General features: G+C 46.1%; 1 protein-coding gene across 1 annotated transcript in view; it reads right to left on the reverse strand.

Moving 5' to 3' along the window:
• GRIP2 (glutamate receptor interacting protein 2) overlaps window positions 1–20656 on the reverse strand; it is a 294065-nt gene that overhangs the window by 43149 nt on the left and 230260 nt on the right. Inside the window, exons 2-9 of the mRNA XM_074878902.1 lie at window positions 19544–19624; window positions 16193–16328; window positions 15239–15384; window positions 12385–12471; window positions 12014–12089; window positions 11321–11466; window positions 4309–4456; window positions 3419–3588 (exon numbers count right to left, since the gene is read on the reverse strand). Coding sequence (XP_074735003.1) covers window positions 3419–3588; window positions 4309–4456; window positions 11321–11466; window positions 12014–12089; window positions 12385–12471; window positions 15239–15384; window positions 16193–16328; window positions 19544–19624 — 990 coding nt within the window. The remainder of the gene's footprint in view (window positions 1–3418; window positions 3589–4308; window positions 4457–11320; window positions 11467–12013; window positions 12090–12384; window positions 12472–15238; window positions 15385–16192; window positions 16329–19543; window positions 19625–20656) is intronic.

Raw genomic sequence — 20656 nt, forward strand, 5'->3', positions numbered from 1 at the left:
GAGGAGTAGCAGAGGGCCGCCTCCAGCTCACCAGAACAAAAGGGATTTTATACATCACTGCTTAAAGGCAATTACGGAGGGCGACCGGCACAGGAAAAGATGCCAACGCTGTGGCAAACAGTCAATTAAAACATGACACCAACATGGCAGACTCTGTTCAAAGGCACACGACTGCTTTAGCTTCAACCCTGACTCCGGCCCAGTACGTGTTGGCAGAAACCTGTCACAGCATGACATCCATCATCTGGAAATCCCTTGTCCCAGGAACTGTGGCTTTGCGATTTCAAGTCATGATGCCACAAGTCTCCTCTGAAGTGCCTCAAACAGCCCCCCAGGCACAGGTCCCTTGTCTGTTCTCACTGACGCTCCTTTTGCCCCTGGGCAGCACAGGGTCAGTTTGGTTTTCCCTGCCCAACAGCACTGGGTTTTCTCTCCCACATTTCTGCACCATGCTGTCTGGATCTATTTTCTTCTGAGAGGAATTGCTGGCTAATGAGCAAGATTGCAAGCATCTGTTTTATTCAGCTAAGCATGAATGGCATCCCACAGCAGAGCATCACTGCAGCATGAGTTATCCCAGAGCTCTTAACCTCGCAACCACTTGTACTGACTGGCAACCGCCTTCCCAGGATAAGATTTCCTCCCAGCTCTGTGTCCTCCAAGTAGGCAGAGACGTTGCCAGCACTGGTACTACCAGAGCTTTCTGAGGGTGCAAACCTGCGACAGGGACTCAGTTTATTTAGTGAGTCCACTCAGAGATCTCATCTAAAGGTCATCTGTTAGTGCCTTTAACGGTGGAAATCCATTTTGTGTGCGTGCAGCACAGGCATCAAATCATTTAGGTCAGGTTTTCCAACCAATATAGTGACTGTATTTAGTCTTTGCTAAACAATAAGTTTAGCACTTAGTCTACCAAGCTCTTAAAAAATACACTTCCAGCTCTGGGGTTTCTATTTTGTGGATTCAAAAGTAAATTCTGAGCCAGGCAGCTTTTAAAAACAAAAATAAAATCAATATATGTAGCTATATCTAGACAAAAATGAAGGTTCTTAATAAAGTTAAACACTTAGAACATGAGGGACAGAGCTTATGGGCATATACACAAAATCATTTAATCCATTTACAGTAATTAAAACTCTCCCATTTGTCTATAAATTCTTAGCTCAATTCTGACAACAGGAAAAAGTGCCTTTGAAACTCAGCTGTCAGTGCATTAGGGAAGAGAAGAGATTTTGGACAATTCTGTGATAAAAACCTAGAGCAGCCTTCCCCAAGCTTTCGCCCATCATCCCTGCCTGAGGAAATCGATCCGTCCCAGCACTGCTCCCAGGCACCATCCGCTCCCGTTGATCTTGTGAGCAGGGCATAATCCTCCCACAAACTCTCCAAATGCCCCCAGAGCCACAGAGAAAGCAAACTCAGTTTGATAAATCCCGTGCTTCAGCATTAGACTGTATTTTTGCATGGCTGCTGCAGCTTCAGATCCCTCTCCACATCCTCAGTAACCGGATTTTGATTGCATGAGAAACCACTTTTAAAAAATATAATGACAAGCCCCATGCAGGCACACACTGGAAGGACTCAGTAATGCAAATGCTGAACAGGGATGCGTCTGCACGGTCTCCTCTTCTCAGCTGCTTTCCCTGGGCTTCGCTTTCCTGCCAACCATGACAGTTTGCTTTTGCACGGCCCACTTTTCCTTACTGCCCCTGTTTGTTTCCCTAAAGTCAGAAAAAGCAGCCTGTGAAATTGGCACTCGGCACCTGGAGCAGAAGGCAGCGTCTCTCCCAGGTCCAAACGCAGTTTGTCAGCTTCGGTGCAGTTCCTCGGCTGCTCACCATGGGCTGCACGGAGCCGTGGCTGTCATAGCCCTGAGGAGTGCTGCTTTGTGACCTGCTCCTCTTGCCCAAAGCGCTCTCCCTCCTGTCCCCACCACCCCCACCAGCACTGGTGAAGGTTCAAGCCCAAGCACAGCTCTCCAGCCACACACCTCTGCCTCCTAACAGCCATGTGGACGAACAGCGTCCTTCCCTATGACCCCTCACGTGTTAAAGAGTTTAATCAAAAGTGGGAACAATTGTTATAGCCCTTATTTTTCATATTCATGGTTGCAATTATTCTCCCAAGTTTGCGTTCTGTATTTCTGCCACAGCAAACTGATCTGATCTATGGAGGTTTGGGTAAAAAAGCTGCAAACACACCAAGCTGTTCTTCCACAGATCCTCCTTCTCCTGATGTGTTGCTGAATGCATATATTCTGAAAGAAGATTAGGACCAGGGCACTAATGGAAGGAGAATAGTTCATTTTAACAGCCATTGAAAAAGGATTATAGCTTTCCAGTTTTTCTTAGGCACAAAGGTCAAGTCATCCATCCCCTTTGTTAAACTGCTTTAATTCTGCACAAATTGGACTGGAAATGTAAGAGATTTATTTCTAGACATGGAGATGTTATTAGATTTTGTTACACTGCATCATGCTAAAGAAGACAGCACAGATATTTTCCTCCTTTCCCCAAACTATCCTATAAAAGAATGGAAAGAAGAGCTGTACCCAGGGCTACTGTGCACCAATAATAATAAAATGCATGTCCCCGACAGACGAGTGATTGAAAATGGTTGCAAAAGGGGCTGGTACTGAACAGTCACACCCAAAACACCTGAATTACAGGACCACCAGTCAGACTGTAACAAAAGCGTGGGCTGAGGCTATGATCACAATGAAGTTTATATGAGAGCCTGAGTCAGCCTCTCATGTGGAAGGAGAAACTAAGGGTGGGCAAAGGATGCTCACCAGGGTGAATTCCTAATGACGTTTACAGGCATTTTGGGCTTGGTTTCACTAGAACCATAATTTTTTCCCCCGGTATTTCTTCGGGGGGGGTGGTGGAAAGCAGCAGCTACAGATGCATTCACTCTACCCCTGGCTGCTTCACGTTCAAACAGGCTGGTCTGGAAGATGAACACTTACGTTACAGTTTTGTTTCCTAAGGAAGTCCATAAGGACCCTGCCTAGCTACTGAAGTGTCCTTTACAAAGCCTTACCAGGCATCAGCAAATGAAAACTGCGCTTGGAAATATATTTGCCAGCACCAAGGTTGTTTTCCTCTCTCCCCATTAAAGTCTCTTATCTGAGGTACTAAGAAAGCAGCTTGCACAGCACTCAGCACTGCAAAACCCTGGGATTCCCAACTCCAATTTTCCCATTCAAGCACAGATGTTACCTTTTTTCCCTATTCACATCCTTGAAGAACGTCATCTAATCACATGCTTTTCATCAAAACATTTTCTTTTTTTTTTTTTGCCTCCACAGATGTCTCTCTTTGGAGTCTGTTGCCAGCATTCAAAAGCAGCAAGAACCCCAGTAGGGACCTCAAGTGAGTTTTGAGGGCGACCAACAGTGTTTGCACGGAGAACACACCTGTTTCTGGAGGCTTCAAAGGCAGCCTGCTTTGGTGAACAGGTAATATCTCTAGCTTGACATTTTCTGAAGTGGCAGCTAAAAGCTGAGTTGCCTCTAATAAGGAGCAGTGCTCTGTGCTTGTGCCATCAATGGAGAGAATATGGTCGCCAACATGCAACGCGCCACATCTGCAAAGGAAACAGCAAGAGAGGTAATTATACACGTGGCCAAAATTCATGTCCTTACAGTTGGGAACAGACACACACAAAATCCAACTGTGAATTACTGTTTGAATTCATGTGAATTTTTTTTTTCACATCTCATTTTTTTACTTACAATTTGAACTTTAGATTCAAGCATTGCCCAAAATACTAACTAAGATGGTTCATGCTTGAGTCAGTGCTACTGGTGGCTTGGGAAAGATCCTTTAAGTTTTTAATAGTGCCTGCTCATAGTTAGTCTGGCTGGCTGAGGGCTCACCCAGCAGTGAGTTAAGTCCTACAAGCTAGCCGTTCAGCTCAGCAACACGACCCACCACAGCTAGGGCTGCATAACAGCCTGTCTTTCTGCATCCCCATGTAAAGGGTGACTAGTTGACTTGCCCATCAGGAAAAGGCTCTAGCCAGAAGTTTCCAGGATAAGTTTTTGCCATTCCACAGCTCCAGGGCAGTCAGATCTGAGGGTTTTAAAACAGAGCTCAGCTTTCACATGCACTAAGTTACATTCATTCCCAGTGAGGAGCGTCCACTGGTGTTGGGTCAGATTTTTTAGCACTCCTAGTGCTATGAACATGTGGACATGGCCATTTCAAGTCAAGGCAGGGAAGAATGGTATATAACTAACAAGGGGAGGAAAAAACAGCAGAGAAAGGAAAAGTAGAGCTAGGAGCAGCCTGTTCAGATCTGTACCTGTCCACCACGCTGGCTGGCTTGATCTTGTCGATGACAATGACCTGCTTGTTCCGGTGCATGGTTGTTGTCAGTGTGATTCCTAGCGTAGACCCTGGAGTCTTTGCTATTTCAACTAGTAAAGGACCCGAAGCATTTGCTACAGTATCTGCAAAACAAGAGAGCATCTGAAGACACTTCTCATACAGCCTTTTCCATTTCTAAATGCAGGGGGTTGGCCAATAGTGCTGACTTGCCATGTGTATCAGCAAACCTGTAGTTTGGACATGCTATAATCTGTATCACGTGGTATCTTAACAAAGAAGTAAACTCAAGAAGCAAAATTGCTTCTGCACAAAAATATATATGATGACGAAGTGAAGAGATATTACAACAATTCACTCATGGACACAACCCCCTTGCTTCTTTTCTTGGGGTTAAATAACAAGATTGAGGAAGAGATTGCTCAAAGGCTGTGCAGCAGTCTCATCAACAGTATTAAAAGCACAAAAAGGGAAGATCAAAAGCACATCACTGTTATAGGCTTCTTCCCAAACAAACAAAAAAGAAAAGGCGCAAAGAAACAGGATCCCACTTTCTGAAGTACTCGGAAGTCTTGTGTGCTGATTACCATTACACAAGTCAGTCAACTCCTGTGTGCCTCAGCACCAGCTTCAAAATATCACTTCAACTGCTCGTTTCAGCTCCTCTGGTGTGACAGTGGGAGCAGAGACACAGCACTGCCTACCCGCATGCTTACAAAAGCTTCCTCTCTCCCATCAGACAATACAGGGGTAACTCATGTTTAAAAGATGAATTTCTGCAATAAGCTTAATAGATGCTGTAAGTGAGACTATGAAACTCCTACGAAATTACACCTGTTAGCATACGCCTGCATCATACCTATTCATCTCTTCTGAGGAAGAGGGAGGAAAAAGAAAGTCTGTGTCTATGGCTGATTAGACAGAAATTCCCTCCACCTCTGTTACACACATTTGCTTCCAGATTACCTAAGCTATTATAAGGAGGCTGGACTCATGAACGTGTTATCACCACCAGACTTCCCACATCTAGCACCCCATGTGTAGTTTGACCCCCCCACAAAAGCAATTCATGGAAACACCGCCATCCACTTTGAAGGAAAGGCCAGCAGAGCCCTCTGAGAGCTTGATGCCTTCTCAGCCCTTAATTATTCATAGTAAGGCTTTTCTCTTCCAAAGCTGTGCTCCGCTAAAAATGCTGATGCTACTTGGCTCCAAAACTAGATGCATGGCTCATTCTTGCTCTCTGGTAAACAGGAACATTAATGCACATCTCAGAAGCTAAGCTGCAGTGAGGTCTTTCCTGAGATTTGTTGAAGATGCTGAATCTCTGGAGACACAAATTTCCCTTGGAAATTTCCCCTGGCGATGAGCCAGAGGATGTTCAGGCTCTGGTCTGCTCACAGTGCCCTCTTTCCCTGGGGAGGAAGGAGGAGGAATGAGCCATGTTAAAGGTTATGCAGGCTTCAAATAAAACACTGTTTATCCTCTGTTGAAAAGGACCACTGGGGAGAGCTGCAGGCCCTGGCAAAAAGTAGTCCCAGATAAATCAAAAGATGCACAAAGGACCCAGCTAAAGCTTGCAGAAGGTGCACTTAAGCCTTCGTTACCAAAGGAAGCACCAAGAGACTGAGGATCTCTTCCAACAGTAAACACCAGCTATATGTTGGTTTTGCAGCCCGTGTGTGTCCAGCACATATCCTCTGAAGAGGGACACAGACTTATATTCCTCCAGCTGAAGGGAAGGAGATAGGAAAAAAAATAATGAAAAAAAGCTTGCTGGGGTGGTAGACCTGTCTTTGCAAGGAAAATACCTACTCCTCTTAGTTTGACCCAGCCTCCAAGCTTCTCAGCTTTGCCAAGTGTTTCCCAGGGAGGTCTCAGCACAATGGTGAGAAAAAAGAGCTTTGGGTACTCCCACACCAGGACCGAGGTCATCAATAAGACCATAGGAAATCACAGTCCTGCCTCCAGCCCATGGTCCCTCCTCCCACCACACGGGCCACCCCGCTATCCCTTTTAATTCCCATCCCCAGTGGCATGGATGAGAATTGCTCCAAATCCATTTTATAGGGGCATTTGTTGAGGAAAGACCAGCCAAGCCTCTATTAATTATTCTAGGGAACGATTTGGCTCAAATCAAAGGTCAGGAGTCTGCAATTTAGCAATATTTGTGAGGCGTAATTAAGATGGGGCTATTACACCCAAGCTAATTGAAAAAGAAACACAGAGAGGCCAGGGCAGGCCATGCAATAACCTTACTGTAGGGAGTCAATTGGCATTGCTGTTTTGGCACCACCAGGTGTTTTTGCACCATCATGCACGGCCGCAAACTCACCCACAGCATCTGTGGAAACGACATCCGCGGCTCTCCCGCATTTCACAGCAAATCTCACCTTACTTAAAGCAAGATCCCTTCTCGCAAGCCAAGAAAGTCTAAGCAGTTGTTCTGGAGGCTCAGCATTCATGAGATCTTCAACTCAGATGCTGCTCAGCATGTAGTGAGGGTCAAAAATCACACTGTTGCAGAACAAGCATCCCTGAGGCCAGTGACATGGAGTTTAATACGGATACAGCAGCTTGCATCATTTCTCTAGGGTTTTGTTACCAAGGAACAGAAAAACCACATATGCATATGCTGCCTTGCATGGCTGTACAGATTTTCATGTAAGGGTTTGAAAGTGGTTTGCAAGCAATGAATTGTGTGCTTCCCAGAGGAGGATGGTACCATTTTACAGATTGGGAAACTGAGGCCCAGCTGTCACACAACTTGTCCAAAAATACATGCTTGTTTAGTGGACAGTCAGACAGGGTCCAGAAGACCCATCCATGCTGGATGAATAATGTTACATCTCCTGACACTGCCGGGGGAAAGCACGCATGCTGTCTTCATCCATCTTCAGAAACAATAGTTTCAGTAACCAAATAAACCCTTAAGCCCTCCACCTATTTGAAAACATCTGCTGGTTTTAGGTGGCATTGACTTAATGAATAGGATAAATGAATTAGATAGAACCTTGTTAAAATTCAGCATCAGCAGCTCAGGCCTGAATCAGTTGACATCTGCCCCCAAATCCTGCCTGCATTTTCCTTCCAAACCCAAATTCCAGCCATTTCAAAACGTTCAGGTGGAAATTCAGCACCCACCGGGTGACTCACTATAGGTTTAACCAACCCTCTAACCTTCTCCACCAAAACAGAAAGAGGAAAGCCTCCCAAAACCTGCTGAAGTACAGCAAATCCCATCGCTCCGTCCGCCTGGCTGACCCCAGGAGGACACACAGGGCTGTGCAAAACCTGCTCACACCCACACACTGGAGGGGTACTCGCCAGTATCGTGATGGATACCAGGGGAAGAGTCTGCTCCAGATAGTCAGACATCCCAGTGCCGAAGGTACAGGAGAGCTGGTTACCCCACAACTCAAAGCTGGTGTTTTGTAAAAGATCCTTCTCTCAGCAGCTTATTTTAGAGGAAATATTGTGGGTTTTTTTCCTTCTTGCACTAGGTTTCCTTGAGCCTCACCCGGCTTTGCTCACCCCCCTAGGAAGGGATGGCTCTCATAACCAGGCTGGCAAGTGTTAAGAGCACTTGTTCAGGGAATAAGTGAGGTGCCGACAGGGATGATTTTTCTCCCTGCTGTAATGCACTTTGGGGGAGAAGAGGGAAAAGGAAAAAGGAAAAGGTAAAAAAGGACAAAGGAAAAGGCACCCCTCCTTGCAAATGCAAAAATAATAAATCCAAAACCTCCTAGAACCACCAAACCAGGGAGCTGCCCCCTTCCTGACAGAGCCCAGCAGCTCATGATCCCTCCAGCTTCACCAGCACACGGAGGCATTTGACTTCATGGGCTCCTCTTCAGGCTCTACCCTCTGCCACCACTCAGCAGAGTCACCCATTTGTGGGACACTACCAGCCCTCCACTCCATCAGCAAGAGAGCCCCACAGGCCTAAAAATCTTCAGCCTAAAAAATGAACGGGCAGAGAGGCAGCCAGGGGAAGGGAGAGGAGGAGAAGGACACAGCAAATCGCTTTGCTCGTTCATCATCTCTGGCAGAGAGCTTCCCCTCTCCATGAGTCGACCCTAAAGGCTTGAGCCCAGTGCCTCAAGACATGGCACACACAGCTTATTTATGGAGTATCTATTCAAATGCCACCAGTTTCTGGCTGATCAGTTTATTTGCTGGGTTATTTTTCTTTTTTCCTCCCTTTTTTAAAAGGCCCATAAGATAGAGTGTCGCCACAGGAAAGCATCTGTTCATTGCAACGTTTATCTGGCATCAGCAAAGGGCAGAGATTTTCCCAACACCCAAGGGAGGTGCATGCCCAGTTCGCGCTCCTTTTAAATGGAAAAGGCAGATTAATTTAATTCCTTCAGTGGCCTTGAGAAATCTCAGCCAATTTGATTAAAAGCCTCCCGCGTCCCCATCCTACACTGGCCTCCCCGGTGAAAGCCCAACAGCCGGGGGATGCTCGGTGGTGATGGCAAGCAGCTGCCACGTCCCTCGCACCGAGAGCAGGGCTGGCCCCATGCAGCTCATCCTCAGTGCACAATTTTGGCTGGGAAACCACGCAGACAGCTGGGGAACGCCGTGATTCAACACTCCCCCGCAGCAGCCTTGGTCTCTCACCAAGGACAGATGCGGAAAAACAACTTTCCCTCACTGAGGGTCAGCCCACACCATCCCAGCGTGTACAGCTACAGCAGAGAGCAAGTGTGATGTAAAAACCTCTATTTCCCTGGGGATGAACAGGCCAAGCACCACTTCATGGTGGTGTCTCCAGCTCTTACAATGAATCAAGTGAACTGTGTGGCCACATGTCCCCCCCAGCCCCTTCACCAAGTTTTCAAAATAGGAATTAGGAGTGCTCCCTTCAGGCTAATAACATCCCCACACTACTTCCAGCACCTGATTTTCCCTTCCCTCATCATCTTCCTGTGGCTGGTAAAGAGAATATCTGCAACAGTGGGGATTTGGGGATGATGCACTCATCTCCCATTGCAGTTATGAGGTGTTGCCTGGCAAACCTGTCTGCAGAGATTGTTTTAAGCTACACGTTCTGCATTATCTTGCCTTAAAAGAAAGCAGAGCAAGCATATCCTTTTACAGGGCTGGGGAGAAGCACACTCTATGCAGAAATTATCTAAGAAAGGGGCTGTTGTTACATCTTGGGAAGTATCTGGTTATGGATCACTATATAGCAACATAAGATGGAGCAGCACTGCATAAAACCCTGTCATCACTCTGTGTTCACTCAACCCTAACAGTTTTAGGTGGGAGACTTCCTCAAGAAGAAATACCAAGACACCTTCATGGCTATTTTTGCTCCAAGTCAGGTTTTAAAACAATCAACTTTCTGCAACATAGACACCAGGAGACCGAACAAATAACAAAACTCAAAAAAAGCCCATTTCCCATGCACCATTAATTGTCTGCTACTGTTCAGACGTGACAGCTCTGTGCAAAATCCCTCCTCAACCCCACCTGCCCCCTCCCCGCCCAGCCAGCCTGCAAGGAGGGGAACGGCCATCCCTTACTGATCGCCACAGAGTTACCACAATCACAATCAGCTAAAAAAGGTAGAAAATAGGGTTTGGGTAGTTTCTGTTTCCCATCATTTAAGCGTCTCCTCTTTTTCATGAATACCAGCCAATTTCTAAAGAGAAGCTGCTCCTGTAGCATGGCAGACACCAGGCAGCATGCAGGCAACTGCCGAGGCATCAGGTTTTCCTTCCAGCTCTCCCAGCAGAGTACATGTTTGTGTGGCACATGGCTCCCCAGGTCCTGGCAGCCTCCTCCCCCAGGGGAGATCCAGTATGGACACACTTGTGGAGTTTCTCCTGAAAGGAAGGGGAAAGCTTGGGAGAAGGAGGCTCGGAAGGAAGCAGAAAGCCCTCAGGGCTGGCACGAGGAGCTCCCTTATCCTGCTGCAACCTTCTTGCACATTGCATGGAGCAAGTTCTGGTTTTCTCAGCTCTCTTTCCTTGGGGGTGGTCTGGTATTAAATTCTCTCAGCTACAGATGCTTTTTACTTCCCTCCTCACTGACAAATCAGAAAACAGTCGGATATCACGGACTCCTATTCCTCACTGGATCCTAGGCTCAGATGTGCTGGACTGGTTTGTGAGATTTGCAGAAAAGACTCCAACCTAGTCCAGCTTGTGGCTCCAGTGGAGGCAGAAACCCCTCTGGAAATGTATATGCAACATCAAAATCTAACACACAGCCCAACGAGCTTCCAGAACCAACACAGCTTCGGACTCTGTGGTAACCTGAAACTCATTAACAACGCTCCCTGCAGTAACAGCTGTGTGTCACAAAGCCAGCTCAAAATGACTTTACAGTAGCTAATAATAAACCCTTTCCCAGGGCTTGAAACTGAAAATCAACTGAAAAAAAAGCAAAACACTAACCCTCCAAACCCTCAAAGTTAATATCTACTGTGTAGAACACTTTTTAGAAATACCCATCCTCTGCCCTCCAGTAAATTCTGTCTTATTTGAGGTCAAACAGTTGATCACCCCTCATTTACTTCAGAAGCAGATCTGAACTAACGTTTCTAAGAAAGGGAATAGCTCCAGAATTAAGCAGGGTCAAAATTCATAACCGAAGCCACAGCCACATCAAGAATCTGCCTGCTTGCAGCTCCCTCCCCTGCACACATTTCATAGTGGTATTTGCAGTGCTGGCAGAGTGCTCCGGCCCCCTTTAACTCCGACTTCTCCTAGACCCTCTTTGCCTACATTAGAAAATCCCCTTTTTTCCCCCCTTCTCTAAAACCAGTCATCATTCCCATCAAGACACATCACTGGATAAGGGCATTTCAAATACATTCAACTAAACCGACTTTGATCTCTACCCCCGACATCCATGTTGGCAGCACATCGCTCAGCAATTTTTCCACTGAAACTGAGTACCCCAGTTACCGTGTCTAGTCTCACATACTTTCCAGGCAGTCAGAGAAAACGCCACCACAACCATCTTGGCCTTACCCATGATGGTCACATCATACTCAATCTGGAAGAGTGCCTCCTGGCTGCACTGCCGCAGGATGTTGAGGGCGTCAGCGTGGGTCATGCTGTGCAGAGGGATCCCGTCAACGCTCAGCAGCCTGTCCCCAATTTTCAAGGACCCTTCCCTGTCAGAAGTCACAGGCAAAAAGGTTTTTTGTGTATATATATTTAGGTATATTTTCTATATTTAAATATCTATCTATATTTTGTATATATTTAATGTATATTTTGTGGGTGTATACATATATGCGTGCGTGTGTGTGTATATATATTAAAAAGCCAATTACTTTGATCCTGTAGGAATTGAACACTCCTTGGGACAATAGTTTGGGTTATTTATAGTACCAGGCCCATCATATTAAGTTAGCAGCATGAGAACAGACAGACTGCCTCCTGCTTTCTAACACAGCATCAGCTATTCATCTGCACAGGGTTAATTAAGTGGCTGCCTCTGGAAGAGGAGTTTCTGCTTATAACTATAACATCTACACATGGGTCAGCCTATGAGCACCAGACCCATCCTCCCCTCACACCACAGGTCCCACCACCAGCATGAGAAGCCTTGGGGAGGCACCAGCAAGGAGGATAAAGAGGACAAACGTCCAAGAGTATGGTGAGAGCTGCTGGTCTGTCTGGTGAAAGCAAATGTTGGAGGTGTGATGTGAGCAGTACCTGTCTGCTGGGCCACCCGGCCTCACGTAGGTGAGCACCAGCGGTCTGGATTTGTGCCAGTCTTCATGGGCTCCCCCTGTAATCAAACCAGAAAAGCCGTAAGTCACCAGAGGTTTGAAAGTCTGAACAAGAGTGCTGAGAAAGGAGAGACATTTATCACAGAACAGCTGACACAGCCTGAAAGCAAAAAGTCTGCCCCGGATTCGGCAGCTGGCAGTCCTTGAAGGCTGCACAGGATGCTCTCTAGGTCACACTTTCACTTCTCAGCTGAGGTTTATGACATTCATCTTCTTACTTTTCTATTCCTGCTTCCCACATCACCTCTGCCAGTGCTTGTCCGCTCTTCGTTTCTCACTGGAGAAGCTACTAACCTCTCAGCACGAAGCCAAAGCTGTTGCCTTCCTTGTAGAGGGACACCTCGATGGTCTTGGGAATAATGCCAGCACTGCTCTCTGGCACTAAAGGAAGAGAGGAAAACCCAGTTACCCCCAGATAAACCTTCTCCACGCCACTCTGCACAATAATATCAAAACTCATCCAAATGGCATTGAAATGAAAGTCCAGCCCAAGACCTTCCCTGTCTGGAGGCAAAAAGAGCCCAACCTGGATGTGTGAACCTTCATCTGAGCCAACCATCATGTTTTAGGATGATTTCACCAGCTCAGTGTTGTGCATCTCCCCTCAAATTTGTCTTGGTTAATACTCTGACATTCAAGTAAAACTGTCTCATTTATCAACTGGCTTTAATGCATTTGGCATTACTCAAAAGCCAGAAGCTTCTGCTGCAGATGGAAACTTATTAAAAAAAACCAGCAGTAGCATAAGGAATCAAGTCACCAGCTGACCTTAAAGAAAATGAAAATCCCAAATCCTCAGTACAAAAGGTTGGGGTTTTTTTCCGTTACCTCTCATATTTTGACTTTAAAAAAAGATTAAGTGAATCCTTTAAACTGATCCTAGGGGCAATGCAGTAATTTTATATTAAATACACAGTACTATTTAATGTACAAAAGTAAAGAGAAAAAGAAAGAAACTGTTTCTGTCCCTTGCCATCCCCTGCTATTTAATGATTTATTGAACTACTGCAGTGAATATGGGACAATTTCCCAGTCTTCTCCATCCAGAACTGCACATGGCATTTCAGCCTGGTCCACTCTGAAAAGATCAATTCCTAATCTTCAAACCAACTGCAATGAATGGCCACGAGGATAATCAGAAAAAAGACTCTGAGCTTGACTTCAACCTGGCAAATTGAAGGCTCCCCTAGGCACGTCCACGCTAGCATTTTCCCTTGGCTCAGGAGGGGCTTTTTGAAGCCATTCTCCCCACTGCCCTCACTGACCACACTGGTCCTCACCGCCAAGCACCCTGAGGGCTGGCAACCTGCACCCTAATTTGGGTTAAACTAACCCTTGAACTAACTCAAAAGAAGCAAAGGCTTGGTACCACCTTGCAGGCAGGCAGCCCTGGGCACCAGGCTACAAGGCCAAATAAACCCCCAAAACACTGCCCACCACGCAGCTGCTTTGCTCCTGCTGCTGGGCACAGACTGCTACCAGGGACACAGCCAAAAGGGAAACGCTCAGGGCACAGGAAGGCTCCCAGCTAAAGGGTCATACTCGCATACCAAGAAAAGGGTATAAAGCATCCACAAATGAGTTCAGAAAACATCCAATTTCTGTTCTAAGCATCTAAGAATAAAGTCTTGCAACAGCCTTTCGTAAGATCAGTGGGGAGAGAGGAAACCTAAGCTTGTGTTAACGCAGGGCTTGGTTTATTCATTAAAGAGATGATATGACACAGTGGCCTGAAAACTAGACTTGGACTTGCAAGTTCTCTTCCAAAGCAGGAAATTACAAAGCGGGGAGAAAATTTCAAACCCACAAGCACAAGCTATTGAATTGTACTATATTACTGCTCTTTGCCCAGGGAAGGAGAGAGGCACGCAGCAATAACAAACCCTCACCGCAGATAAAAGCCCACAATGAACTGGAGCAAGGCAGTAATTGACAATTCCCTGTATTTTGTAGTGCCTCTTTGTCTGGATTAGTCATAAACAGCATCAATAATCTCATTGGAGAGAAGTCACTATTTCAGTGTGCTCTTCCTGCTCATTCAGAGGTGGAGACATTTTGCACCGCTGCTATTGATTGAGCCATGAGGTATTGGCACCGCTCCTTGGCTGGTAAGTACAGCTTATCAGATTCCTGATAGCCAGCTAAGGAGAAAGGTTAAGAGTTGTCATCTCTAGTGAGCATGAGAACATAGAAAAATTGAGCCACAGTTTGTTTTACCAAGGTTGCATGCAAAAGCTAACTAACCTTTACAGCAGAACAGAGGGGGATGATGGATAGAGATTCAGTTAATTCAGATTATTTTTTTTTTTCTTCTTAGGGCTTTATATGGTCATTTATATATTCAATACTTTTCATGTAAAGGCAGCAGCTAATAGCAAAGCTACGAAGTGTAAGACAGTTTCCTATCTGGGGCAAAATGTTTAGATTTCATTAGTTTTGTTTTTCCTGTCCTCTTATTTTCGGTTGTTCTACTTCTTCTGCCCAATTATCCTCTGATTGATCTGGGTAACTGAATAAGTAATAACTGGGGAGATCATTTTCACAATGGAAAGAGTGGGATGAGGAACTGCATCAAGGAATTTATTTTAATCAGAACAAACAAATGAGGGCAAGAGCACAGAGTCTTCCACATCAGGACACAAGCCCTAGTAATGTGAGTTGGGCTTGCCAACTTCTGCCGGGGCCCCTTAGCTGGAAAGCAGATTGCTTGGGCTTCCCTTCTGAAAACACATCACATTTCAAAGCATCTCGAGGAATAACAGCACTTTCCACAGTTCAGAAAAGAGGATCTGGCAATGCATGCTTAAGACTGAATAAAACCTCCCATAGCCACACTCCAAAAGGGAAAAACAAGCTGAAGCAGCATCAGGAGGCAGATTGGCCTGTGCTACCAAGTCACTCCAAGGCAAGACAGACCTAATCAGCCATCTTCTGCCAGTGTGCATGAACAGGCACCCACTGTGCTGGAAAAAGTGCTCTGCTCCGACTGCACACAGCTCTGCAGCAGCCACCGCAGCGCTCAAATGAACGTCAAAATGCCCCTGGCTACCGCCTTGGCCACGATGGCTAAAGCACGAGCAAGCCCTCATGTACCCCAGAACAAAAAGCAGCTAAGAAGAGAGAGCAGTGTTATCAGAGAGGCACCCACCAGCTGGCGGAAGCTCATACTCTACTTCCAGCACTACCCTTTCGCCCACATTTTTCAGCAGGCTTATGATTTCGTCATGCCGCAGCTTGGTCAGGTTAATGCCATTCACCGACTTGATGTAATCCCCAACATTCAGCTGGTCACTTCTGCAAATAAAGGGAAAAAAAAAATAAAATAAAAAATGCAGTGGTAGCACAAAGACTCTGCTATGCTCAGCCAGGACATGCCTGGCAAACCTTTGGTAACTGGAGGACTTTCTGAACAAGCCACCCATGTTGGGCTGATCTTAGCTGCTTGATTGCACGTGTCTGCTATCAGAAGGAAGTGCTAAAATCACAGCCATCTATCTTTCCCGGTGGCAAGTGTTCAGATCCGTACATACAGCAACAATCACGGTCTACGTGTTCACAACCTCCCTTTTTGTTCTGTTCCCATTCATGTAGAGCAATCAGTCAAAGAGAAGCACACCAAGAGCTGTCTGAAAAAAATCCAGCAGGGAAAAAGAAAACATCTTTCCCTTTGCCTGTTTACTGCAAGATTGTTCAATTACTCCTTCCCTTTCTCTGCTTCTTGGAGCTTTTCTTCTCCCATTCCTTTTCTGAGCCAATAACATTCCTCAAACACTCAGTATTCAGAACAGATACAATATTAAACCACTTAGCTTGATCAAGATGTATTGTACCATGCAGCTCTCCTGACAAGGCTGCCTAATTTCACAGAATCCCAAATATCCCTACACAAAATTTCAGAGCATAATTGCACAGAGCATGGGAAATAACTCAAAATAGAAGATGTCCTACTTATTGAAGCAACAACTTTGCATTTCGGGCCACTTGAAAAAAGGGAGTCGGGGCCAACTATTTTAATTATAACTATATTCATTCAGTAGCTAGACCATGCAACTATTCCTCTCCAGTTTTACTGTGCTCTCTGCACCCCATTTCCATTTCTCACCTTGCAGCCAGTCCTCCCGGCCTCAGATTAGAGACTCTTGGCTTTCCATCTTTGTCTGTGCCACCTGAAATGGTTAACCCGAGGGTGCTTCCTTCCTTCTTAATCAGCTCCACGATGGTGACCCCTCTGAACTCCTCTGAAAGATCAGGAATAAAGACAAACATCTCAGTGAAAGGTATATTCCTCCCAATCCCAAGGACACCCTTTTCCTACAGGTGGTGGGGGAGAGCAGACCTGGGATGATTTATACAATTAGCTTCCATTTATTTAAAATGAAGTTGTGAAACAGAAGCGTGTCCTGGTGGACCAACAGCAGTGGAGGAAAAGCATTTGCATGCAGGTCTTTAAGGCAAGACCAAGCAGGATAAGGCAGAGGAGTGAGAGCTTGTGAGAGGATAAAAACTTTGTGCTGGAGGCGGTGGAAGGACTCAAACCCAGGGTGATGGGATCCAGGCAGTGGTCCAGGGACACCATCTCAGGAATTATGATATGGAGCAGGGTGGGTGTTAGGAAGGCTGCATGTCAGGCAGTCACAGTTACCAGGTAGGAGGATGCTGTGGACCTGCAGTAGCTGCCTGGATGGACAGAACAGGGTGTCTCTTAAAATATTGTGATTAAAAACATATCATGAGACATCAATACAGTTGGGAGGGAGATAACGAACATAATGTGGAGAGGGGTGGGATCCTGCCATCAGCAGGGGAAGGAGGGGGAGGCATGACCTTCAGTCGCTGGCAGCAGTTTCCCCACCCATCTGCACCCGGTCTATGACACACTTCCTCCATGTTACCCACCTCATCTACAGCTGGAACTGAAGCTACAAGCCACTTTTACAACACAACTGGCTCCACTGCCAGCCATAATACACATGGCAGAGTCAGGTTTAGGGGTTGCACACCCCACACCTGCCGCACCAGTATCACCTCTTTGTTTGCTGCAGGCAGCATACATTTTACCTTTCTTTAGTCCAAGACGACACTCTTGTTTGTCCAGCACCTATATATAAGCCCAACCTGATGCCAGTTTTGATCCCATTACAGCTCACGTTTGGGTTTTACAAAAACAGGGTCCCCAAACTGCTTCAACTTCTGGATTTGATATGGAGGAGGGGAGTAAGATAGCAGGTGAGCCAGCACCGGCCCAAGGAAAGCCCAAGAGCTCTGCGGACTTGGCAAAAGGCAGCTCCACATTAATCCACATGACGGCACTCATACCTTTAGCTCAAGGGAGGACTAGCCCTGGGGCAAATCAGATGACTTTCATGCCTTGCCAGAGCCTCCTCTACGAAACTTTTGCAGAATTTGCTTACAACATGATCCATCCACCTCCACTATCCCTGACGTACTGAAATCTCCCACAGTTTTACAGGAGGCAAACAGTGTCACTCACACAGGGTGCCTTTTTCAAAAGTTGTGCAGGCGAAGGTGGCGATGGGCATTGGCAGCGCACGGCAAACAGCAGTCTCACAGCTGTGGACTAAAACCCACCCTGCAAATGGCCCAGGAGTTTGTTTGCACAGCAAACCCCACCAGGCTTAAATGAGATGCTCTATTTGGAGAGGGAACATTTGAAACCTCTTGCACACTACCATTTCCAGAGCAAGGCAGGGTGTCTTAACATATTGACACAGAAGATCTGTGCTGGTGCAGGGCTTCCCCTCCCCATCGTCTTTCACTGAGAGAAAACACGGTGTCATTTGGCACTGTGGTGCCTCATCACTAGCACTTTGCTCCTTGTGTAATGCCACCATGACACCAGAAATTGCACCTCGCTTCAAGTCCCTCCATGTACTACTACCTGTTTTGTAAAGCACTTCCAAGAATAATCCGTGCACTTGATTAATGCAAGTGGGGAACCTCTTTGCAATCTAGCACCAGTCTGGAAGGCATTTAGGCACTGCTGGGCTCCCATTTAACGTGGCACTGGCAGCTCGTTGTAAAACGTCAGGTCCATAATGCTTCTGCTCTTTAAACTCAGTTTTGATCCCTTGCCAACTACAGTAACTTAGTTTTCAATTCACCAACCCAGGATCCCAGGGGCTGACAGAAACTTTGTGGGGGCTCCCCGCTGTGCTGGAAGGAACACCATCCGGCACTATCCTGCAAATTTCCTCTCAACTACAGACATGACTGATCAACACAGATGGTGCCGCAAGGGGAGATTATTAGCTCTTCAATGGGGTTTAATTTTGATCCTTGGTAAGTGTTTAAAATGAGAACTCCCAGAGTGCAATTACCCATTGTTATGGGTTCAAGGAGAAATCACTGCTCTGAAAATAGGCAAGTCCCTGAGATCAATCTATCAAGGTAAGCAATAAGGGATTTTGACCAATGCCTCTATAAATCTACTGCTGCTACCAAAGACACCCAGAGATGTAAAAGTGAGCTGGTTAAACAGGATCTGGTGCTTCACGACATAGTCTAAGTGCCATACGACAGTAGTCTTGGATTTCTTCTATTGGCATATGTGCTTGGATTTTGCTACTCAAAGCATTCCAGGGTAGGAGGAGCACATGTGAATTTTGCCCTCCCTGTCTTGAGCTGGGACTGCTGGACATACTGGCTTTTGTGAGCGAGGAGTCAGCCTCTCTCCATCAGGGCTGCGGTACAGTGGCAACGTGTTGCAGAAGCCCCAGAGGATGTAGAATATCCCTTAAGAAAATTGCTGAATGATGAAGCAGTAGCAAAAGGTCCCCCCATTTCCTCCCCCATCCCCTACAACACACAAACCTGTGACTGGGTCATTAACCGTCAGAAGTCAAATTCAAACCTCAGGCTCTATTAGGAAGGAGAGGAGTTGTTCAGAGTAGCCCATCCAAACCTGCAGGTGTGCTGCTGGCAGACAAAGCCCAGCACCAACAGAGGCGAATCTACTACCACTTCTCCACTCCCTCTTCAGCCCCTGGGGGTGTTTCTGCAGGGGAAGATTTATCTCACACAAAAGTCTGCTGTGACTGACTAAATATCAAAACAAACTTAGTCACACATAGGAAATACGAAGCTTGCCAGACACTGCCAGTCTCCCTCCCTCCGGCGAGCTCAGACCTGGCAGCTCTTCTTTCCTCTCTCCTTTGCTGCTGTTTTCCTCTTTGTGGGTGTCAGCCCAGCACAGGACCCAGCCCCTTCCTGGCTCCCTGTAACCACCACCAATAGTTCCATGCCAGACTGTGATTGCACCAGTAACGTAACACTTGCTGAGAACAGTTACCACCATCCATTTCTGCCCTCCAGCAAAAGCCTGGCTGATAGACGCACCAAAATGGGTGGTTTTGGGGGTTTTACCCATTTTAGGGGTAGCCAGGTAAAGTGTAATGGATGCCCCAACGTTTTGGAGCGGGATCCTCTCCTTTACCTGGGATGCTTTGCCTCCTGGAGACCAGGGCTGCGTCCATCCCACCAGAGTCCTTGCTCCCCTTCGAGTAAGGGCCATCGTCTGTGAGCAAACACAGAAGCTGAAATTAGTACCAAAAGCAACAAACAACAGAACCAGAGCACTTTCAAAAGTTTGTCCTGGTGACACCGGAATTGGGATCACATCTGTATCACGGACTGTAGGCAAGAAAAAACCAGCCCTGGCTTTGCACTGCGCTGTGTGGGCTATCTTGCTTCTTAGAGAGGGAGGGAAAGAAACAAGAAGGCAATAACATTATCTGATTTATTCCTTTTGGAGCTAATCCGTTAGGAGAGAACAAAATTCCCTTACTCCTGTAATTATGTGGAACAGCTGAGGACAGAGAAAGCTGTAGCATTAGTCTCACAAGTTTTAAGCCTGTCATTACGCTTGTGAAGAAACTTACAGTCTTTGGAAATGGAGTTATACATCAGGATACTAACAGGGCACTAAATCACTATACTTGAACGAAATTGCCTATTCTTATAGATCCCATTATTTCAAAGTCACATTTTCCTGCTGCTGTTCCAGCCTCTGTATAGAGAGTGCCTTCTCTTAAGTGATTTTTAAAAAAAAAAAGTCAGAGAAAAGAGAAAATAGTATTATGCACTATAAACGCACCGTCCAGCATAAGTTGAAATTTAATTTAAATATCTTTGTATTATCCTGTTGGAAGACTCCTATATGGTACAGAAGTTATTTGCAGAGAAGGCTGCGTGCTTCTACAGATTTCATTGCCATCCATCTAAAATGTCTATTTTTATGGCATTTCCTAAAAAGCTGGCGCTTTTTCGATCAATAATTTCCAGTAACCCTGTAGTACCAAATAACTCCCATTCTCAGTGACCACATTCCTGGATTGCCCTTCCCAATTTTTCAGTAGCTGTGAAGGTTTAGAAGTTGTACATGATAGTATAAATATGGGTTACTGAAAACCTTATCCATTTATTCCTGTCCACAGCCCTTAAGTAAGTTAAATATACGTTACAGAGAAGTTTTTGTCTCGCTGTGTACAAAGGGAACAACAGCTTCTGTTCAGCCCCATTCCAGACAGTGGTCTGTACACAGAGAATC

Source organism: Strix uralensis, chromosome 10, assembly GCF_047716275.1.
Source record: "Strix uralensis isolate ZFMK-TIS-50842 chromosome 10, bStrUra1, whole genome shotgun sequence".
Classification (NCBI taxonomy): domain Eukaryota; kingdom Metazoa; phylum Chordata; class Aves; order Strigiformes; family Strigidae; genus Strix; species Strix uralensis.